Here is a 22,157-nt window from a genome sequence, read left to right as displayed (position 1 = left end):
ATCTTGATCAAATATTACTCCGAGGTTTCTTACGGTAGTGCTAGAGGCCAGAGCAATGCCATCTAGAGAAACTATGTCATCAGATAAAGAGTCTCTGAGTTGTTTGGGGCCAAGAACAATAACTTCAGTTTTGTCTGAATTTAACATCAGGAAATTGGTGCTCATCCAATTTTTTATGTCTTTAAGGCAGTTATGGAGTTTAGTTAATTGATTACTTTCTTCTGGCTTCATCGATAAATACAACTGTGTATCATCCGCATAACAATGGAAGTTTATAGAGTGATTTCTAATGATGTTACCTAAAGGAAGCATATATAGAGTAAATAGGATTGGTCCGAGCACAGAACCTTGCGGAACTCCAAAACAAACTTTGGTACGTAAGGATGATTCATTACGAACGTCAACAAATTGAAAACGATCAGATAAATAAGATTTAAACCAGCTTAGTGCTGAACCTTTTAGGCCAATTAAGTGATCCAGTCTCTGCAGTAGAATTTGATGGTCAATTGTGTCAAACGCCGCACTAAGATCTAATAAAACAAGAACAGAGACGAGTCCTTTGTCTGAAGCAATCAGAAGGTCATTTGTAATTTTAACTAGAGCTGTCTCAGTGCTATGATGCACTCTAAATCCTGACTGAAATTCCTCAAATAAATTATTATCCTGGAGAAAATCACACAGCTGGTCTGCGACTACTTTCTCAAGGATCTTTGACATAAAGGGAAGATTAGATATTGGTCTATAGTTGGCTAACACCTCTGGATCCAGGGTGGGCTTTTTTAGGAGAGGTTTAATTACAGCTACCTTAAAAGACTGTGGTACATAGCCTGTTAATAGGGATATATTGATCATATCTAATATATGAGTGTTAACTAAAGGAAAGACCTCCTTAAGTAGCCTAGTTGGGATGGGGTCTAAGAGACACGTTGATGATTTAGATGAAGAAATCACTGCGGTCAATTCTTGAAGAGAAATTGGGGAGAAGCAATCTAAATATATATTAGATTCTACAGCTGTGTTTGAGGTTAGATAGGTAGGCCTACCATCCGAGGGCAGGAGGTCATGAATTTTGCCTCTAATAGTTAGAATTTTGTCATTAAAAAAGCTCATAAAATCATTACTGCTAAGGGCTAAAGGAATACAAGGCTCAATAGAGCTTTGATTCTCAGTCAGCCTGGCTACAGTGCTGAAAAGAAACCTGGGGTTGTTCTTGTTTTCTTCTATTAATGCTGAGTAATAGTTTGCTCTGGCATTGCGGAGGCCCCTCTTATAAGTTTTGAGACTGTCTGTCCAGATTAAACGAGATTCTTCCAGTTTGGTTAATCGCCAATTCCTTTCAAATTTTCGCGATATTTGTTTTAACCTACGGGTTTGAGAGTTATACCAAGGAGCAAACTTTCTTTGCTTTGTTAACTTCTTTTTAAGAGGAGCTACAGAGTCGAGCGTTGTTCGCAGCGAGCCTACGGCGCTATCAACAAAATGATCAATTTGGGAGAGGTTAAAGTCGGCATGGGAAACCTCTGTTACTGAAGGTATTGGTATTGAATTTAACGACGAAGTAATCTTTTCCTTAAATTTTGTGACAGCACTATCTGATAAACATCTAGTATAGTAACTGTTGCTAAGTGGCGTGTAATCGAGTAAAAAGAAATCAAAAGTAATCAGATAATGATCTGATAGCAAGGGATTCTGTGGAAAGACTTTTAGGTTATCAATTTCAATTCCATACGTCAGAACTAGATCGAGGGTATGGTTAAAACAGTGAGTGGGTTCATGTACACCCTGACTGAAGCCAATGGAGTCTATTAATGAGATAAACGCGGTAGCCAGGGAGTCATTATCAACGTCGACATGAATGTTAAAATCGCCTACAATAATAACTTTATCTGATTTAAGAACTAAACTGGATAAAAACTCTGAGAATTCAGATACAAATTCAGAATACGGGCCAGGAGCACGGTACACTATAACAAATAAAAGTGGCTGCGAGGTTTTCCAGGTCGGATGTAAAACACTAAGAACGAGGCTTTCAAATGAATTATAATCTAGTTTAGGTTTAGGGCTGATTAACAGACTAGAGTTAAAAATGGCTGCAACTCCCCCTCCTCGGCCGCTGCCTCGAGGAATGTGGGTATTATTATGACTGGGAGGAGTGGACTCATTTAGACTAACATATTCATCTTGACACAGCCAGGTTTCAGTGAGACTGAGTAAATCAATATGATTATCTGATATTAATTCGTTTACTAACACTGCTTTAGACGATAGAGACCTGATATTTAACAGTCCGCATTTAATTCTCCTGTTTTGTCTTTCTGTCACAGAAGAGGTTTTAATTTTTATGAGGTTGTTATGCACAACTCCTCTTTGTTTAATTTTAGATTTAAATAATTTAGGTGGTCGGGGGACAGACACCGTTTGTATAAAACTATGAAAACTATGGCTGGGTAACTGAACTAGAAGCTCAGAGAGGCGTTTAGGACTGCAACTCTCTGTCCTGGTCTCAACTCTGGGTTGTCAGGGATTTAAATTACTAATAAAATTTGCCAGGTTCCTAGAAATGAGAGCAGCTCCATCCAAAGTGGGGTGAATGCCGTCTCTCCTAATAAGACCAGGTTTTCCCCAGAAAGTTTGCCAATTATTAACAAAACCCACATCGTTTGCTGGACACCACCTGCGTCCTATGCAAAGGAGGAAGTCATGCTTCCTCTGTGTGTGCTGTTATCTGAGCTTCTTAAGCCACGTTTCCACCAAACACTTTCAGTATGGTACCTTTGGAACCAAAAGTAACCCTTCAGACATTGTTCCTAGACCCTGCGTTCCTACTGCAAACAGTACTCTTAAATGTGGGCCGGGTTGTTGTCATTCACTGCTCTGTCCAGCACTCACTATATTTCAAGGCTCTTCTCCGGTGACCCAGAGGGAAGTCTGCACCTCCTTTGTCGTCCACAGAACAAGGTTGCATGCTGACATTTTCAGAAAAAAATAACAGGCTGCAGTGAGAGTCTGTTTTGATGGGATAATTAAAAATAATTATAGTTTACTTAACTCTTCACAAAATGAACAGTGGTTAAATGAGCCTCAAAATCAGGCACAACTCAGCCCTGAGCAGAGTGACCGTCCGCTATTGACCAATCAACGGACTGCAGTGTTCACAGCTCCACCTTTCAGTACCAGATCTGTGTGCTAGGTACCCCAACAGAGGGGGGACCAAAAATGGGAACAGTACGGAACGGTCCCATTGGTACCATCCACAACTTTTCACAGTGGAAACGGGAAGAAAAAGTCTACCGAACTGGACTGTACCGTATCGTAGTGCTTGGTGGAAGTGGGGTTTTTCTGCTTTGTTGTAGTAAACCAATCCCACCATGCATCAATGTTAGTGCATGCTGCCGCTCTATACTGCGCTCAAAGGACGGTATGCCAGCTGATATTGGGCAGGCGTCACCTCAGAAGTGTAGCGCTCACCGTCCAGTTCCAACAGCTTCACTGTGTTAGCACTCTTGCTGTGTTTAGCACCATATATGGAGTCAGCACAGTTAGCAGATAGTTGCCCACCATGTTGAGAATTGCGTCCAGACAACTCAGGCGCTTTTAATTTCACATTGAGCCCCTTTAAAGCCACTTTGTATAGAATTTACACAAATCTTCACAGTGTCTTTTGCAAGACTGAAAATCTGTGAAAAGGAGATGTGTGTATCACCACTCCTCTTTTCAGTTGCTCTGTAGAAGGTACAGTTTATGATGTTGCATGATGACAACTTATTGTTTGGACCACGTTTGTGCATTTTTTGGGCCACACATTCGCAGAATTCAGGGAACTATAGGCATACTCAGAAGTGGCTGATATCTTGACAGTACTGTGAAATGTATCATGTACACCATCAGTAACGATCAAAGGCGAGGATGAGCAGGTTGCCTGTGGAGAGCAGTGGGGAGCAGAGAAGACAGGTCAATGATCGAGTTTTCACACTGACTCATGGTAACTTTAAATCTCTTTATTTCTCTCCCTTCCCTCCACTCTATCTTTCCTCCAGGGAGCCCAGCCGTCCAACCAGCCTGCTGCCTGCTGACTGGAGCTCGGGGCTGGGTTTGGGGAGGGAAGATGAACCCTTACCACCAGGACTGGAGACTCTTCCATTCCGACTGATGCAGCAGGACTGTACTGCTGTCAAAACCCTGCTTTTAAGACTGAGACGGACGCTGCAGGAGGTGGGTTATTCACATGCATGCACACACACACAGAGGCATGGAGACTCTTCTTAACATGGATTTAAACTCAGATTAAGACATTGACTGTCACAAAGCACAAGAGTACACAACCAGAAGCCGAAATTCATTGTTATTCATCTTGTATCACTGTGGCAGACTCCTCTCTGATCAAGTCATAAATGCATTAAATTGTTTTAAACCAGTAAGGGTAAGGGGTTAGCAATTCATAAGACGCAATTGGCATTTCGAACCAAAACAGTTCAGTGCTCCACTGACAGATTCTCCTCTCCCTGTTTTAATCAGCTCTATTTCAGCTCCATGAAATCATCTCAAAGTGGATGCTTTTCTGCCTTTAAAAGGTCTCTGTAATCACTTTGTTTTGTTAATTTAATCAGATTTTACATTTGGAGAAGGAAACTGGGAAGCTTATTCTAGCATTTGCCATCATACTCTTTATATGCACACAGACGCACACTCACTCTTCACACTCCACACACTAATCCTCCTGTTTCAGAGTATCACTCTGCCCTTTAAATGCTTTAGCCTGCTTAAAACTAAAGTTTTACCTTAGCCTGTGAGGCCATTTCAGTGCGAGTATCAGGGAAACTAGTAAAATTACATCCACATCATTATAGACGTGATTACCTGTAATGGTCACTTAGTAAAGCACTGACACGTAGCAATAGCTGCTGAAGGTTTAACTGTAAAAGCCAGGAAACCATATTGATGGCCCTGTGCAGTCATGCAGTCTCTTTAACTGTGAGACTGCTTCGCACCGGAATGTAAATAGAGCGTTATAATATTCAAGCCTTTAAACTTGTAGAACATTTACATTTTATCATTTGTTGAGATTTTTTTGAGGAACATAAAATTGTTCTAAATGTGATTGGCATGCTTTATTTGGGGTAATTGCAATTTGCAGACAGCTTGACTCGGGGCAGATTCTCAGTCATAAAATCAACCGCTGATTGTGAATTCCTGTTTTAGAGTTCAGGCCGGGCTGGAAAAATAATTACACTCTTTTGGAAAATGTCAGAGGCCTAAACAATTGAACAAGTTTTTCAAAGTTGTGTAAGCACAACTTCAACAGAACTAGTTATGTGGGAGTTTATGTTTGGTGGTGTTTAATATATTGTGTTGTATATACATGTTTGGTTTTGGAATGAAAGTGCTTAAAAATACCCTTTGTCCCTATATTTTGAAAGTGTATATATTTACATACCAAAGAGGGATGTTAGTGATACTATATGCTCCAGTATTTGAGCTGAAAGAGCATCCATTATCAATGTCTGGCTGCTGTTTTCTTGTAATCTACATGGGTGACTAACCCTTACAAAATACAGCAATATTATACAGACCCACACTCACAAATACAAATACACAAAAAGACATATAAAAGGGTGACCAGACCTCCCCTAATACCCCACCATTAGTACCTCTAAACTAAGATCAAAGCCAGCTGTGAGAACCTCTCTGTGAATTACAGTCCACAGAGGCATATGTATGACTTTCTCCCTTTCTCTTCACTCTTCATCTCTCTGTTTTCCTCTCAGGACCACTGTGAGAGAGACATGAGACAGGAAAATGATAAGATAATAATTAGCGGAGAGAGACGTAAACTAGAGTGCTGATGGAGAGACTGAGGAGAGTGCGAGAGAGGGAGAGGATACAACACAGCAGCAGAACATGAATATGAAAGAGGGGATACTTTGCCCTCTTTGCTTGCTCTGTTGTGTCATTAACTTGCAAATTTTGTTACCCTCCATCAACGGATGTAATCCATTCTGCAGCAGGGGGAGGGTGACTCGGCATGTCTGTATGCTTTGCATTTTATTTGCCTGACCTTCTGGTATTGAGCCCCTATCTTCTGTTCCATTCTTTTGTTGTGTTATTACATGTCCATCTGTTTGTCCATCCCACTGCTATGTAATATCTCAGGAATGCCAGGAGGGAAGTTCTTTAAATTTGGCACAAATGTCCACTCGGACATAAAGTTGAACTGATTAGATTTTGTTTTTCAAAACTCAAGGTTACTGTGACCTCACAAAACTCAAGAATTCATGTTCTAATTATGACAAATTTGTACTCAAATGTCCAAAGGAATGAATTGATGAAGTGATGACATTTTATATCCAAAAGGTCAAAGGCCACCTTCACTGTGACATCATTATGATCTGCAGAAACACTCTCCTGGCAGTTACTCAACGCCATATCTCAGGAACAGAAGGAGAGACATTTGGTCCGATAGTGTACTGGCGACTGTCACCTTGGTTGCTCACCTTGAAACTGTGCTGATTGAATAGATCCTCTGTGCTGTCGGTATGAAGATGATCGTGAAGCATCCATGATTTAGAATATGCAGCTTCTTTGCAGCAACATCCATATTTGAAGTGTTGTTTACTGTCCTGGCTACAACTTTGTGTTCTAACCTGTTCCTCTGGTAGTCAATGACAAGCTCATTGATCCGAATTCATTCATAATATTCATTCAACAGTAACTGATCCAATATCACTGATGCAAAGTAAAAATGTTGATGTACATCATCATCTTAAAGATACGGCTTTATTTTCAAATTCCCATGGCACGTCTTCATCACCATTTCTGTCCAAGCGGCATTTTGTCAGGCAGATAATGGTAAGCAGCCATGAAAGAGACAATAAGGATATTTACTGACATCGTCTAATATCAGTCGCAGGCTACTGTATTGAATCGAAATTGTATTGTTGAAGACTTTGTGATATCAGCACACACGGTATCGTTGTTTATATAATATAATATTGTATTGTGATGAAACTTGTGATTTACACCTCTACAAGCTCATTGGTTTTACTGACAGCTTCAGGTGATTTTTGTTGCACCAAGTGAGGACGGTCTCTATCAGTCCTCTGTACCCCTCTGCAAAAACAGTCTCTAAGCAACAGCAGCATGTTTCTTAATGGAAATTATTCACTGGAATCATAACCTACATGTCAATATAGTGATAGTATAGTGTAAACTTCCAGTTAGCCTAAAAATACACTTAATACCTTTTATTGAATACTGAGTTTTCACTAAATGTTTGACCCTGGACAGACATGGATGTAAACTGCAACTTGACTGCTTGGCAGAGGCATTTAAAGGTCCAGTGTGAAGGATTTAGGGGCATCTATTGGCAGAAATATGTAAGATTCATATGTTTTCAATAGTTTTTAATCACCTGAAAATAAGAATTTTTGTGATGTCTGCCATATTGTTCTACAGTAGTCCGCAAGGGACAAATCAATCACTCAGTATGTTTACATGCACAGTTAAGTTGAGCTACGGTCATAGCTCTACTAGGCCATTTAATTGGACTACTGTCTTTGTCCCAGTTTATAAGCACAGGAGGGAACTGACTTATTGACAAGAGTATGTCAGACGCCGCTCCAATAGGTGGCAATATGTCCTCTTTCAGCTTGTTAGTATTGGACCTTTTTCCGGTTGACCTATTACATCATGCAGGAGTAATTTGACTCCCAGGGGCATTATCTAGGTGTGTTAGTCTGACCTTGAAAAATTCAATTTAGGGGGCGCTCCCCATGTACAAAGGCTGTATCCTTTCCACAGTGGCCACGGGCTTGATTCCAACTTGTGGCCCCCCACCACATGTCGTCTCCCCTCTCTCTGCCCCTCACGCTCAACCTGTCGCATCTAATAAAGGCTAAAAAAGCCAAAAAATAGTCTTAAAAAAGAAATTCGATTTAGTACAATTTCAGTCAGACTCAGATGTTTACATGTATTTTAAAAGTCTGGTTTTAGCCGGACTAACACAATAAATCAATTTTCTCCAATGTCATGTAAACGTACTGACTGGCTCTAGTCAGGGCTGTTCATGTATTCGTGGCAGCCACCCTTGGTCTTCTGCATACTCGGTGCATGGGAGAAGTTTCACCATTAGTTTAACCCCAAGGCAGTAATTCTAGTTAACTTTACTTAGCAAACTCCTCTCCTCTCCTCTCCTCTCCTCTCCTCTCCTCTCCTCTCCTAACCAAACCAAACCACACCAAAATTGATATTTACATTACTTACTTATTATAGGTGTCCCAAAAATACAATACTATAAGTCAGCTAACAGTCAGGATCATGCAGCAGTTTTGGTACAAACATTGCTTCGACAAAGTTTGCCATCTTCTTTCACTGCCCAGATTTTAACTAATTATGTAGTTTTATAACTTAAGCTAGACTGAGCATTGGACTTTTTAATTTTTTGAAAGTGTTGTTGCCAGCTGAGAGAGCAAACGAGCATATGCTACATTCAGTGATGCTAGCCAGTTTTTTGGTCAGAAAAGTCTAATGTAGCTCAACAGTTGTCAGCAAGAAGACTGAGAAGCAGTGAATAAAATGATAAGAAGTAACACAACATGTCAGTTTCTCGGTTGCTCTCAAAAGGTCATGACATGGAGCCGTTAAGATGCAGACCACAAACCTCAGTATCCTCAATTCAAACTGGGCAGTCTGTGGCATCTCTCCTTCCCTCATTTCCTGTCATCTCTCTCCACTGTGTGTGAGAAAGGATTAAAATTTGAAAATTAAAGAACAAGAATGCATATCATTACACATGACATGCATGACCAACAGGCCAGATAATACATCACACCATATAATTTGTGTGTTGTGCATCATATTTGTCGGATTAGCATATTTAATGCAGCTGTAGACACTCCATCCATCCTCAGTTTGTTTCTTTCTCAGCAGTTTATCCTGTTGGCTGCATGGAGGAACATTTCTGAAATGCCACTGTCCATGTGTGCATTAATGTTGCCTAACAAAATGATCCCCATTTGTCAATGTCAGCCATGGATTCGAGCAAAACTGTGACGGTCCTATTTTGTTACAGCATATACTCACAGTCTTTGTGGGCATGGTTGTGCAATATCCACACATGCACCGCCAGGCCCTGTTAGTTTGTGCCTCTGTAGCCCCTCCGTCCGTCCCAGTGACTCTGACCCCTGAGGCAGCTGCTTGACTTGTGGCAGCAGCTTATTCTTTGCTGCCTCTACAAAATCTTTTTTAGCAGCGCAGTGTTGTTACGAGGATAGCTGTCGGTATGATGAAGTGTAGCTGAAATGTTTTTGTTTATTATTACATGTAAGGCAGTGACATTCATCTCTGCGGCTATCGTTACACCAGCTTTTTAAACACAGAAGCATAATCATTTCAGTTTTAGTTTAGCATGAGAACTCCTGAAGCCCTGGGTTAAAACAAACAAAGAGAAAACTCACCCAGTGTTTGCCAAAGAACTCACTAAATTGCATGACAGTATTTTGTTAATGGTGCTGCCTTCCAATAAGAAAAGCCAAATGTCAGTGAGAGAGAGAGGGCGTGAATGCACCTTGAGTTATTTGAAGGTTTTCATTTCTTGATTTAACTGATGTGTGAATGTGATTAAATGGGTGTATCAAACCACAAAACCTGCTTTCCTTTCTTAGGCCATTCATCATCTTTAGACATTTAGCTCCTGGGTAGTGCAAGTCATTAAATCTGGAGCTCCCAGGCAGCTTTCCCCATTCTCAAATCTGAAAGGCTTTTTACTGAACCACATCTAATTGTGGGGACAGTTGTGTGTTAAGGCCTGTGGGACAGGGGTGACCTTAAAGAGAATGTGCATGTGTTGGAGAGAAAAGAGAGGGAGACGGAGAGTGTTTGGGCGTCAGTGAGTGTGCGGCTGTCTCTCCACATGGGGAAAGGCATTGATCACCGATGACACATTGAGGGCCTGACGCCATAGCGCACCTATAATTCTGATAGGGAGGTATGCTTCTTTAAAAGGTCAGCCAAACCAATAAACCATCAAGTTTATGCTGTGCAAAGATTTGGGCTCGGATGTTTCTCAGAGCTACCTTCAAAATCTGAAACCAGGCCAAAAGATATGCACAAACAGAATCAGGATTTTAGCCGAAAAAGCACCTTTTTAGAGTGTCCTGATTGTAAGTATTGTCACCTCTCTCCAACAACAGGGGCTGGCTTGCATATAAATCTGCAAGAGGGCAGCAGATGGCAAGAAACAGACCTTATCAGGAAACTAAGTGTGTGGAACATGTAGTCAGCTCACATTTGACTTTACCCTTCCTGTCCTCTGTCACGTCTCCACCATGTAACTTGTCTCATCCTCCTTGTGTGTGCTTTCATGTCCTTACCATGCAGCATTACATCAATATCAGCAGTCCCGCCTGCAGACATGACTTTATCCTCTCCAGCTTTACCATCTGTCCGATCATAAGCCCTCACAGGTGACATTTAGACCGGCGTCTGCTGTCTTTAAGAAGTGTGTGTGTGTGTCTGTGTGCACTGTGCGGTGTGTTTTTGTTTGGAACCCCCTCTAGCTGCCCCTGCTCTCTGCCCACTAGACACCTGTGTCGAGGAGCAGAGCCAAAATGTGTCTGATCACAGCTGGCGTTAGAAAACACAGAGATTATGTAAGAAACCAGGTAGAAGAAGTTACATCATTAAGTTGTATTTATATAGCTATGTTCTCTGAAAGCAAGAATAACAAAAATTGTGCTTCAAACTTAGATTACGAGGCTACATGTGAAATCACACAACTACAATAACGTCTTGAATTAACATCTATCTTGATACTTGTCTATTATTCCTCTCCTTATTTTGTTTCTGAATGAGTAGCCACAGAACGTCTTTGTGTTATTTTCTTGCCAATAGTGCCTAACAACAAAATTAAGTTGCAAGAATTAAAGTGAAAATACTTGCAGGTGTCTTAATTTTGTTATAAACAAACGAATATTAACTGAGACTGATCCTGTGAAAGTAATTCTGGGCACATCGCTGGTTTATCAGCAACACTTACAATGATGTTATTTTTATATTGATGTTTTCATCTTGTGCAGAGCACAGAGACAAGTCCTGCCAGCAGCCTCCAGTCCCTACCCATCAGCCCCTGCAGTGAGAAGTCCCTTCCATTTAAGGTAACTTAACGACCATTTTGTGAATTAGCACAACACTGAATTTGTGCATTTTTGTTTGAAAGTAAAGGAGAGATGTTTACTGAGTGTTAAGTGGGCCAACATTTGACCAAATATCATTGGCATGCATTAACAAGTTTGCATATAAGCATCACCCACACTTCACCTTAGTGTCTCTCAAGCATAACAATGTTTAATCCAACTGTCACAGACAGGCAGACAATTAAGGGCTGACTAGTTTTAGAATTGGGCTAAATTTCTGCTGATAGATTGTCGTTTCACACGCACTTTAAGGGGGGTTGGGACGCCTGATTAATTGCCTGAGCGATCAACGATCGGCCTCTAGGACAACTGGATAGATTTCTGGCAGGCCATAAATTTTTGTTGGCTGTCTTATAGTTCCAGGGTCCGATTTCCCACTCGGCTGCTGTCAAAAGTTCTGTTATAAACTGTAGTGGGCTTGTTTTAATGTTATTGGAATAGTTGTTTACAAGTTGTGGCTAAAACTGTAGTTTAGAGACTCTGTATGTACCCCAGTATCACAAATCATAATTTGCCTCAGGGGGCTTTATGACATAGAACACCCTCTATCCTTGGACCCTCACAGTGGATGAGGAAAAACTCCCCACCCAAAAAAAACAAACCCTGAGGAAAAAATGGACTGCTGTGATGTAAAACTGACCTGAACTTTATTGGATTTGTCAGTAGATAAAACCTGGGCTTCTGATTTGTACACTACGAGCATAGAAGTTGCAGTTTCTGGTTGTGCAAGAGCGCTGATTAAAACATGGAAAATACACTTTATGCCATCATTTTATTCACACATACAGTATGTTTGTAGAGCTCTGTGGATGTGCTTTCAGTGAGCCACAAATCCAGCTCTACACTGGGCAACATTTACTCACACAACCCTCAGCTCCATGGAGCCAGCCAGTTCAATTAAAAGAACACAGCAGTCTGTCTCTGATCAAAAATATAAAACTGAATCCTCCTTTGATCCGTGTGTCTCCTTCAGTTTTACCCTTATCAGAACAATTAACAGCCTTTTTCCAAACCAGCTTCTAATTAATCATGAAAAGATCAAATAGGAAGCAAGACGGGCCAGGCAGGGAGGGAGGAAGAGAGGGAAATATAAAGAAGAGAGAATCAAAAAGAGAGGTGGGGATAGATTCAATGAGAGAGGGACAAAGTGCGATGCTTGCCTTGACAGGCCCCCGACCTCCTCTGTCAACCTAGCCCATTGGAGCTGTGAGATCTGGATGATATTTATTAATCTCTGCAGGGAGTGTGTGTGAATGTGTGTGAGTGCTTGTGTGTGTGTGTGTGTGTCTGTGCAAGGTTTACCAAGGGAGGTCTTTTGTCAAGCTTTTCTCTGGGATTTAGTTCTTGCACCACAGAGTTCTTGTCAGACCATTATAGGATAGAGGAGCAGTAGGGACGAGACTTCTCAACTCTGTGGCGCTTTCTTAAATCTCCCCACCCTCCATCACATATTCAGGGATATACAGGACAGTAAAAGCCCCTTAAAATGTTGTCCAGTAAAACAAAACCACAACCTAAGGCCTCAGTGTCTAAGTAGTGCCAACACATTGAGTGTGTGTGAGTGTACATGCACTTTTATCTGTGTGACACTGGGTGTTTTTACATGGCTTTACATACTGTATGTTTTGTTGGTGCAATTTGTCAGTGCGTCTTAGTTTTTGTGCATGTATTTGTCTGTGTGGGAGAGAGGGTGGTTGTTTGTGTGAGTGCGTGCCCTCTTTATTGACCTACATGGAATATCAGTGGCAGCTGGATGATAAGGAAAAATTAAAAATGTAGGGTGGGACACAGCATGAAAACAGCAGCTCTGGCTCAAACTCCTTCATGAAGGAATGTATGGGTGGACGGACAGGAAAGGTGGACAGCTGGAAGAGTTTGATCGAGTGAGGTTGGAGAGAAATTAGGGCAAGTGTCTGCTTAAACAGTCCAAACCACAAATATAAAGACTTGATTTGTAGCCAGTAAATAATTCAGTAGCAAAACCAAAAAATGCAATACGAAATGGATCTAAAGGTTTAAATTTCTGTCTGTGGATAAGGCTTACAACAATGCTGTGTACAGATCCACCAGAAATCTACAGTTGGTTTTTAAGGTTGACAATCTTTGTGTTAAAGTATTACGCCCCGTGTCCACCAAAGCATTTTTTTTCCTGGTTGAAAACACCAGGCACCCCTCCCAGGTGGGCGTGTTTGAGAGCACTTTAGAGGCGCAGTGTTTTTTCAGCTGAGATGCTTTGGTTGTGTCTGGTTACTATGATATGGGATATCTGCAGAAGTAAACATGATGGCACAAGGAAGAGTACTTGCTTTGCTTGAGGGGAAGGTTGAAGTATGTAGGGAGAGAAGAAGGATGCACTGGTCAGTGTGGGTTCATGAGAGGCAACATATATTAACACATTTCTCCCCTGTTGTCTTTGTTCAGCACTTGTACATGTCAGATTTAATGATTTGTCTTTGCGGTATTTGTCCTTCCTCTACTGTGATTGAATGGCTGAAGTGACAAGCTCAGCGTTTTTACCCGAAGTTGAACATTTAACAACTCTTGGCACTCAGAAAAAAAATGCCCAACCAGGAGTGCTCAGTGCAAAATTCATGCCCAGTGCCTTGTTGTGCTGCCTGTATTTGTAGCACAGCGTAAATATGCGGCACTCCCATTGCAAAGCATTAAAAAAACTGCTTTGGTGGACCTGACCACTTACAGTCATACAAATTGGGTTTCATTATTGACTTTGGGAACACAAACCACACATCTGTAACAGGTGGTCCTGTCACAATTCAATTCAGTTTTTGATTTGAACATTTTTTTTTTTTTTTGCACGGAAGGTTATGGCATCGTAAAGGTACAGTCACACATGAGCGAAATTAACATTGGCAAATACCTGCCCCGGCTCACTTCCATTCTATCTGAGCAGAGGGGCAAATAAAGATTTGCTTCTGAGTTCAACTTTGATTATCCTCTACATAGTTGCAGCCTCAGCCAATAGTAATGAGGTATGTGTGGAGGAGACTTTGACTGTTGCTGTGTTTAACCAGCCAATATTGTATGGTGTTTGCCATGAAACATACAAACTGCCCCACATAAGCGATGCTGCCTGGCTGGCAGTGAGGCGGGAAACAGGCATGGAACATAAGAAAATGAAAAATGTACCAATAACTAGGGATGTCCCGATCCACTTTTTTCACTTCCGATCCGATACCGATATTACAGCCTTGAGTTTTGGCCGATACCGATCCGATCCAAGCGCGTACTATACATATTCACTTATTTTGTTGTCAGTCATGTTAGAAAAGGTTTGATCAAGCGATGTTACTCTAACAAGAACAACTACTTAATCAGGTTAGTTAGAATGATCCACAACAGTTGGTATGAGAAACTGACCTGTTTATTGTTAACAGGGTTCAATAAACAAACTTTAAACTTGAACATTAACATTAAATAAAAAATATAGCTGGTTTGCTTTGGCTGCTTTAGCTCCTTAATAAATAGAAAATAAATCAACACAAGAAATCTTTAAAATGTCTAACAATGAAATTAAATTAGCAGCAAGACTCCACACACTTGTGCTTTGGCCCCCTAATAAATAAAAAACAGATTAACACCACAAGACATTGTTGACATTTAACAAACAGTGCAGCCTTTCCTTTTCAGTTATTTTAGTAGTGTTTTTGTAGTCCATCCATGGCTCCAATTTCACTAATTGTGCCCAAAACAATGCCATCAGTGCTCTTTACTTAAACAGTAAGAGTGTAAACCAAATAAAAATATCACTCTCAAAAAACCAGAGCAGAAAACAAATAGTCAGTTAACTAAGTTGACCGCTACTCCTCCTACCCTCCATGTGTGTGTCTGCCGTCTGCATGCTGGCCTGGTGGATTGATAGTAAGTGCTGGAGTGGATCACTGGAATGGACTGCTTGAATTGTGGAGCGCTGGGCAGGCCGGAAAACCTGGAGCGGACTCCGTGAAAAACTGGATCGGAGTTCTTGGATCAGCATTTTTCCATGCAGTCCGATCCGATGCCGTTTTTTGCTAATATCGGCGGCCGAAGGACATCCCTACCAATAACATCATATTTTGCAGTAATTATTACCAAGCTAGACAACATTAGCAAGGAAGCTAGGCAGTGAAGAAGGGGCAAATACCGCAAATTGGCTTGTAAGCTAGCTAATGTTACTGTCACATCAGGCGCTGCCCACATTCAGCACTACTATCGCCTTGGCAGACATTGGTCATTTGCCTGCATTTGTTCATTGGTAACCATGCCATTAGACAAGTCAAGTCTTGTTTTGTAACAATCAATGATCATTGGTTTTATGCCTTGACAACGGATGGGGGACGGATCACAGATCCTCATTTTGATTTCAGTGATTGGAATCCAAAGCGTATTTTGGTAGACTTCTGATTTAGAATCAGTTTAGAAGTGGAAATCATTACAGCCCTAGAAAAAAGTAAGTTGTATTTTAAGAACAGGGTTCAACTATGTAGCCATATCTGAGCCTTGTTACAAGGTACTCAGTGAAACTTGGTTCGAGTGGAAGAAAATGTGAAGATTTAGGTTTTTTTTTTAAGGCTTTTTCACTTCATTGTTAAATATTAAGAAAACTATGCGCCAGATTATTAACATGTTTGTTTGCCAAACTTTTACTAAAGAACAAGCACCAGCTGGCATCCAAGTGTTAAGAAAAACTGGACAGGATTCTTGTCATAAACAGAGATAATAGGCTATTGTTCTTTTCTGATTAGTGATAGAGCGTCCATCTTAAATATGCTGAACCTCTCCTGACCTAAGTGAGAGTGGACTGTAGTCTTTCAAAAGGAGAGGGACTGGGGGAGTGGCAGTGGCATGGACATTGATATAAAGAGCAGGGAGAGAACAGCAAGAGCTGAAGGAATTGAGGTTAGGCAGGAGATGGAAACAGGTAGACGAAGTGTGAGTGTATATATATATATATAGAAGAGAATGAGTAAGAAGGTGGGAGGCAAAGGCTAACCCTTTGACAGAGCTGGAGGCATGCAAGAAACAACATAAAGATGGAGAGGGCATATTGCATGAGGAGAAGCTGAATATGAGGAAACAGTTGCTGAGAATAGGACATTGTTCTACTCCACTATAAGATGGATTGAGGAGCGAAGGGATGAGGGGGAAAGGCTTTAGGGGAAAATGTAGAAGCTCTAGTTGAGGTGCATACAAAGAGAATGCATTCAGTTCGAAGACATTAAGTTTAGATAACCCGAAAATGAATACAGCAGTGCAAGAAATGGAGGTGGGAGAGGAAAAACAATGTAAGAGTTTGAAGAGGTGGGCGGTAGAGAAGGAGAGACAGGAGGGGAAGAAGAAAAAGAGGGTTTGTGGGAGGGGCGAGAAGAGGAGAATTTGTCCTGGCACTCCAGAAAACGACTCCGCGGGTGTAAAAATAATCTACGGTAGCCACCTGAGAGGCTGCAGTGTCACGCTGCGCCCCAGTTTAATTTAGACCCAATGCATATGACATGATTTTTACCAGATTTTGTCCCAGTTAAAGTGTTCTACTGTATTTCAGAAGACTGAAGTAAAAACCTCACACTGGAGTTGTTGCCAGAGGTGTATTCAGAGCACCGGTGTGTGGAAAAAAAAGAGTCTAGGACAGCAACTTTTGCACCTAATTAATTGACACTTGTGTACATTCACCTTTGTTTCAGCAGACACCAGGAACTTCTTTTTATAGTCAAACATTTATCACTTTGTCACATGCTGCATAATTAGAAATTAATAATGTATAATTATAATGACTGCAAATTTATAATTATAGATCGTTCTGCTGCTAGCCACTGTTGTAACCTTAATGCTAGCAGCAGTAACATTAGCAGACTCAAGCTCGTACTGCTGCTCTCTGCAGATTCTTCGCTGCTTAGGCTTGTTTCTTATTTTAAAAGCCTAAAAAATCCTTAGTTGTTTTCATTTGCTCATTTCTAACTACTTTTGCTTGCAAAATAAGTAACACAATATTACTAGCACCACAATTGAGTGCCAGAAATATCTATCATACGCTGGCCTCTGGCCCGTGACATGTGCACCAATCATCGGCATCCAAATGTATTTGGGTCATAGTGAGTGGACACAGCTAAAGAATGCATCTCAGGCACATTCATCAGTAAAAAAGAACCCAAAGACACGATCTGCTGCTTTTGTCACAATTTTATTTTCAAGATAGGATGATAAATCATTGAAAAAAATGTACGCCGCACACATATACTCTATATGAATTTATATGAAATGTTATTTTAGGAGAAGCAAGGGCACAGAACAGACTGCCGGTCTCGTCTCTCTATCTCCCTCCATCTTTGTCTCTTTTTTGGCTCTCTCATTCCAGGTAATCTCTTCCCCAAACACTGTTTCTGTTTGTTGTGAGAGCCTCACACTAACAGCTAGGCCAGTTCCTCACACACTGTCACAAACTCAAGTGTGTTAATGTGTGAAAGAGAGGGAGAGGTGATCAAAAGAGTTCTCGGGATTTGCTGTTCTGAATTTGATATTTTCTGTTGAATCTCTGTTTCTGTGGGTGCATTTCCATCCACCTCTTTTTTTATGCGCATTTTCAATTTGCTCTTAAAAAAACTCAGTGGAAATGTCAAAAATGTAAGAATGCATGGGCAAGATTGAAAACTTGGTGTTTCATGAAAGGTAAATCTGACAAAGTGCAATGCCAACAGTTTAGTGTATAAATGATGACATACAGTCATGATGTACCGTCATTGCATAGGCCACTGCAACCTCTCTTCGTCGTCTCCGGAGGCTTTTAATATGCTTGTGAATGCACACAGAGCTGTTGCCCAAACTCTTCCAAAAGCACATAGCTGTAATAGTAATTGTTCAGAACTCTCTTTCCATTATCCAGAGTGCTCTCTGTAGTTGTACATTCATTATTTTCTTTTTGAGGTTTGACTGGCGCTCTTCTTCTGCAGTAGCACCTGACTGGAGAATTAGTGCCTCCCACTGCTTCTCTACAGGAACCAACTCCCAACAATATTCGCATAACAGTAGTGGATGGAAGAGCACACTAATTCAAATTTTCTTTTGCTGATTTTCTGAAGATTTGGATCCATGTTTTTGCTACATTTGAATGAAAACTCACCTTGTGAAACAAGTTTTTCAGATGCAATCAAAACATTGAATACTGAAATTTGAATAGACTTTTGCATCTCAAATTATTCATTCCGCCAGTAGCTAGCTTGCTAGTCGCTCTCCTGAGCCAGTGGTCTTCAGTGCATAATACCCACCACAAGTAGCTGCATGAAGACCAGGAGGAAGCTTTGTTAGCTGGGTGGGTCTTTAAATAGTGAGGAAAATCCAAACCAGATTGAGGATTATTCCTATTTGTGCGCAAGAGTAGTTTTCGCTGTGGGTACCTCTTAAATAGTTATGGTGTGGTGTATTTTACAGTTGTGATATACAACCAAAGCTTAATATAGGCTACTTTTGGAGTATCATATTTGGGTTTGGTCATGTTTGCTGTCTCTGTCAAGTAGTTGTCTATTAGTCACTCTACAGCAGGAATCAGCACTTCAAAATAAAAGCTCTGTTCTGGAAATTTACTGTACTTAAAAATACAGTGTTTTTCTTTACAAACTTGACACATTTGCGAGTCACTTGCAGTCCATCCAGAATGGGCCCGCAACCCACTTGGGAACCACTGAGTTAGACTGATCTACTGCGTTAGGTCAGTACTTTTTCTTAGACTTGTCAAGATGCTGCTGTGTTGTTTGCAAAGGAAGCCCAGAAAGTTTCAGGTTTACTACCCTTTGCCCCGGGCTATCTCCACATTTAGCAGCTGTGTTTCTGAAGTAACAATCCATTACACCTGCTGATAAGAAGAAAACAGAGTTATAGAGTGAGTAATGACTACAGAAAGAGATTTAAGAGACTGCAGCAGCAGCTTAGTATCATACGTATATATGACTTCTGCTGCCACAACACTCAGCTTTGACTATTCACAGTTCCTTGATGACAGTTGAAATTATTCCAGAAGGCATATGTTTTCTGCTGGTTTGAGTGGAGCTGAGCAGATTAAAAGACATTTTTTCTTGGTTTCATAGGAGTCTTAAGTCACTGAGAACACATAGACAATTAATCCTAGTCAAAATACTCAAGAATTATATCTGAAGTCTGACTATTTGTTATATCTAAGTCGTAGTTAGAAGCTGTCTTTGTACAGCCAGCTTCTGTACCTCTAATGTTTCATTTTTATATTATAATTGATGTGTCTTTGAGTTACTGTCTCAGTAACATTAAATACAGTAGAAGTACAGTATTTCACTGCATTTAACTAGCCTAATTTTTATAACCTCTTGTGCTATATTTAATATGTCTCAGGGATAATTCTATCTCAGTGAGGATTGCTTTATTTTTAGGACATCTAGGAAGGTGACATCTCTCTTGTGTTTCAAACAGCATAAATATTAGAGAACTGGTTTGACAGGTTGCCTAAGTCTTTGTGTGTGAGGTGTCAGCTTTACTGCTTTTTCAGGTGCTAGGGACAGATAGAGTACCTATAGCATCACATGAGTGCTGCTGTTCACCAGACAGAACATGTCCTTCAGTTTATAGAGGAGAGAAACAGCTTGCTGTGTACAGTATGTGTCCAGATGTACCAAACTTTTTATTTTCAAAGCTGCTGAATCGTAGCATACAGGGGAGATAATGGTCACCAGGTCGTTAGCGTCTACTGACAGCTGAGTAAACTCATGACGACAGGTGACAAATGTCACAGTTTTTAATTGTACCTTCTTGAAGGCCTGATACAGTATCTGTATGTGCAAATGACACATTTTTCACCACCTCCTCTTTTTTTTTTTTTTACAGTTACGCTGCTCCCCATGACCTCTTCTGACAGCGTGTATAAATAGTATGCTATTAAAGTCATAATTAAAGTCAGTAAGACAGACAGATAAACACAGACAGCTAGCAGACAGGACTTAAGACAGATAAAGACAAGAACAAATATTTCATGCCAGAGGTAGGCAGTTTAATACTGGGTCTCTGCACAGTTTTGTGCATGCATTTGAGTCCATCTATGAATCTAAAGAGTTAGGTACTTAACCATAGGTTATTCAAGCAGCCGTGTGAGACATAGGATGGACATATTATAAATAGATCACTTTTTTCCATGTCTATTTGGCTTAATCAGCCCACAGTGAGGCACTTTCTCTCCTCAATTTTTGTGCTCCAGTTCCAGACAAGATATTAAGTACACTTACCTTAAGTCCACCTTTAAGTACTATGTATATAAAGGTCGACTCCATCTGCGTTCTTTTTTTTAAATGGAAACTCCCACTTAGCTGTTAGCAAAAACCAGTGACGTCGGTTAAAGCACTGTGGGCTTGTCTGAGGGACTTATCCATAGTCACCACTTTACCTTGCTGTCAGACAGCCCTTTCAGATGGGGAACTAAAGCTGCAATAATGCTGTTTTCAAAGGCGCCAGAGTTTTCCTTTGACAAAAAACAGTAATTTTACCTCACAGATCACAGGAGTTGCTGGTCTACCACTGCCTCTATTGATTAGTTTGTTTGAGTTATTGTGTTGCTCTCTGTTTCAAACTAACAGTACGGTGCTTAGCTTTTGTACCAGTTAGAGGATTAGAGGAATATAGCTGATTTGGGAGATCAATATCACGCAATTCTCAAAGAGGACTCAGTCATGAGGAGGCACATTAGGCGGGCTAGGGGTTTATATGTAGCGAGGTCATCATGCAGAAGTCTACGTCAATTGACTTGGGAATACGTTTTTAGAAGAGCCTGTAGAAATAGCATTTTGGTGTTGAAACATATAGGCTTCCACCAAAATGTCAACCAAAGAAAAACCATTGGTAAACTGCAGAGTGACATAGAAATCTCAAATAATGGAGCTGTCCTTTAATGTGCACTATTTCAGCATTAAGTATACAAAGAATTAAACTGCTTTAGTGTTTTGTACCAACAGAAAATGTGCTAATGGAAAGGGTTTGGAAAATGACCCTTTTCAGACCCAATTTTCACATTTAAAAAAAATGAAGCCAGTGAAATTTACAAAAAAGCGTAAAATGCCAAGGAGTCATTACTGGTTTTTTGTTTGTTTTGTGTGGTAAGTGGTTGCTGGATTAAACCAACATGTTATCACAGTTGTTTTCCTCTTGTCTTTAAAGCTGTGAGTTGCTCCTCTGTTTCTCTTCTGCACTGCATTTTGGGACAAAAGTGCCCATCAGCACCACACTGACAAATTAAGCAATTTTTAGTCACATGCTGGCATCGTCCAACACACTTCATTTTTTTTGTATTTTTTACATATGTGACCATATTACCCAAACCCTATTAGAGGTCATTTGCAGTTTGCACTTAAGGATCAATTGAATACATATATATATATATATATATATATATATTGAGAAATACTGTACGTAATATGTATGGAAGCTTCAGAAATAGGTATTTCTCTCTATTCATCCTATTTAACAGTATGCTCATGTCAAAAACTTCTATTTGATCTAGATCTAACCAAAGAACTAATTTCTTACATGTCTTAGCTTCCTCATGATACTTTTAGATTTCAGTTTATGATTCTTGTGATTACATATGGACCTCTGCATGGTCAGACCTCTGCCTACAGTACGTGTGTGATTTACGTATTCTCTGAACCACCAGTAGCAGTTTTCTTTTAGATCTTCTGACCAAGAATCCTTTGCTATTAGTCAAGCTACATTAAAATCTAAAGGTGATTGAGCATTTGAAGCAGCTGCCCACAACACTGGGACTGCTTCCCTTTGGGCCGAAGATCTGTGGATACTACTTAGACATTTAAATAGCAGCTTAAAGCTCATCTTAAAAGATGGGCCTTTATTGTTTTGTGTTTGTTTTGTGTCCGTACTAAGTTTTACATAATTATCGTGTCTTAACCACCTTCACCTCCTTGTCATCCTGTTAGAACTAAAGTTGTTGAGGAGGCACTGTCATGGCCA

The 22,157-nt window shown here is 40.5% G+C and overlaps 1 protein-coding gene across 2 annotated transcripts in view; it reads left to right on the top strand.

Annotated features, from left to right (window-relative positions):
* Positions 1-22,157, top strand: part of ccser1 (coiled-coil serine-rich protein 1) — a 188,157-nt gene that overhangs the window by 61,283 nt on the left and 104,717 nt on the right. Inside the window, exons 7-8 of one of the 2 annotated variants that reach the window (XM_033619612.2) lie at positions 4,038-4,212; positions 11,073-11,150. In XM_033619612.2, coding sequence (XP_033475503.1) covers positions 4,038-4,212; positions 11,073-11,150 — 253 coding nt within the window. The remainder of the gene's footprint in view (positions 1-4,037; positions 4,213-11,072; positions 11,151-22,157) is intronic. The other variant, XM_033619613.2, reaches the window with a different exon arrangement.

Source organism: Epinephelus lanceolatus, chromosome 9 (genome assembly GCF_041903045.1).
Source record: "Epinephelus lanceolatus isolate andai-2023 chromosome 9, ASM4190304v1, whole genome shotgun sequence".
Classification (NCBI taxonomy): Eukaryota; Metazoa; Chordata; class Actinopteri; order Perciformes; family Serranidae; genus Epinephelus; species Epinephelus lanceolatus.
Note: the sequence above shows the minus strand (reverse complement) of the source record. Positions and strands in the feature narration are given on the sequence as shown.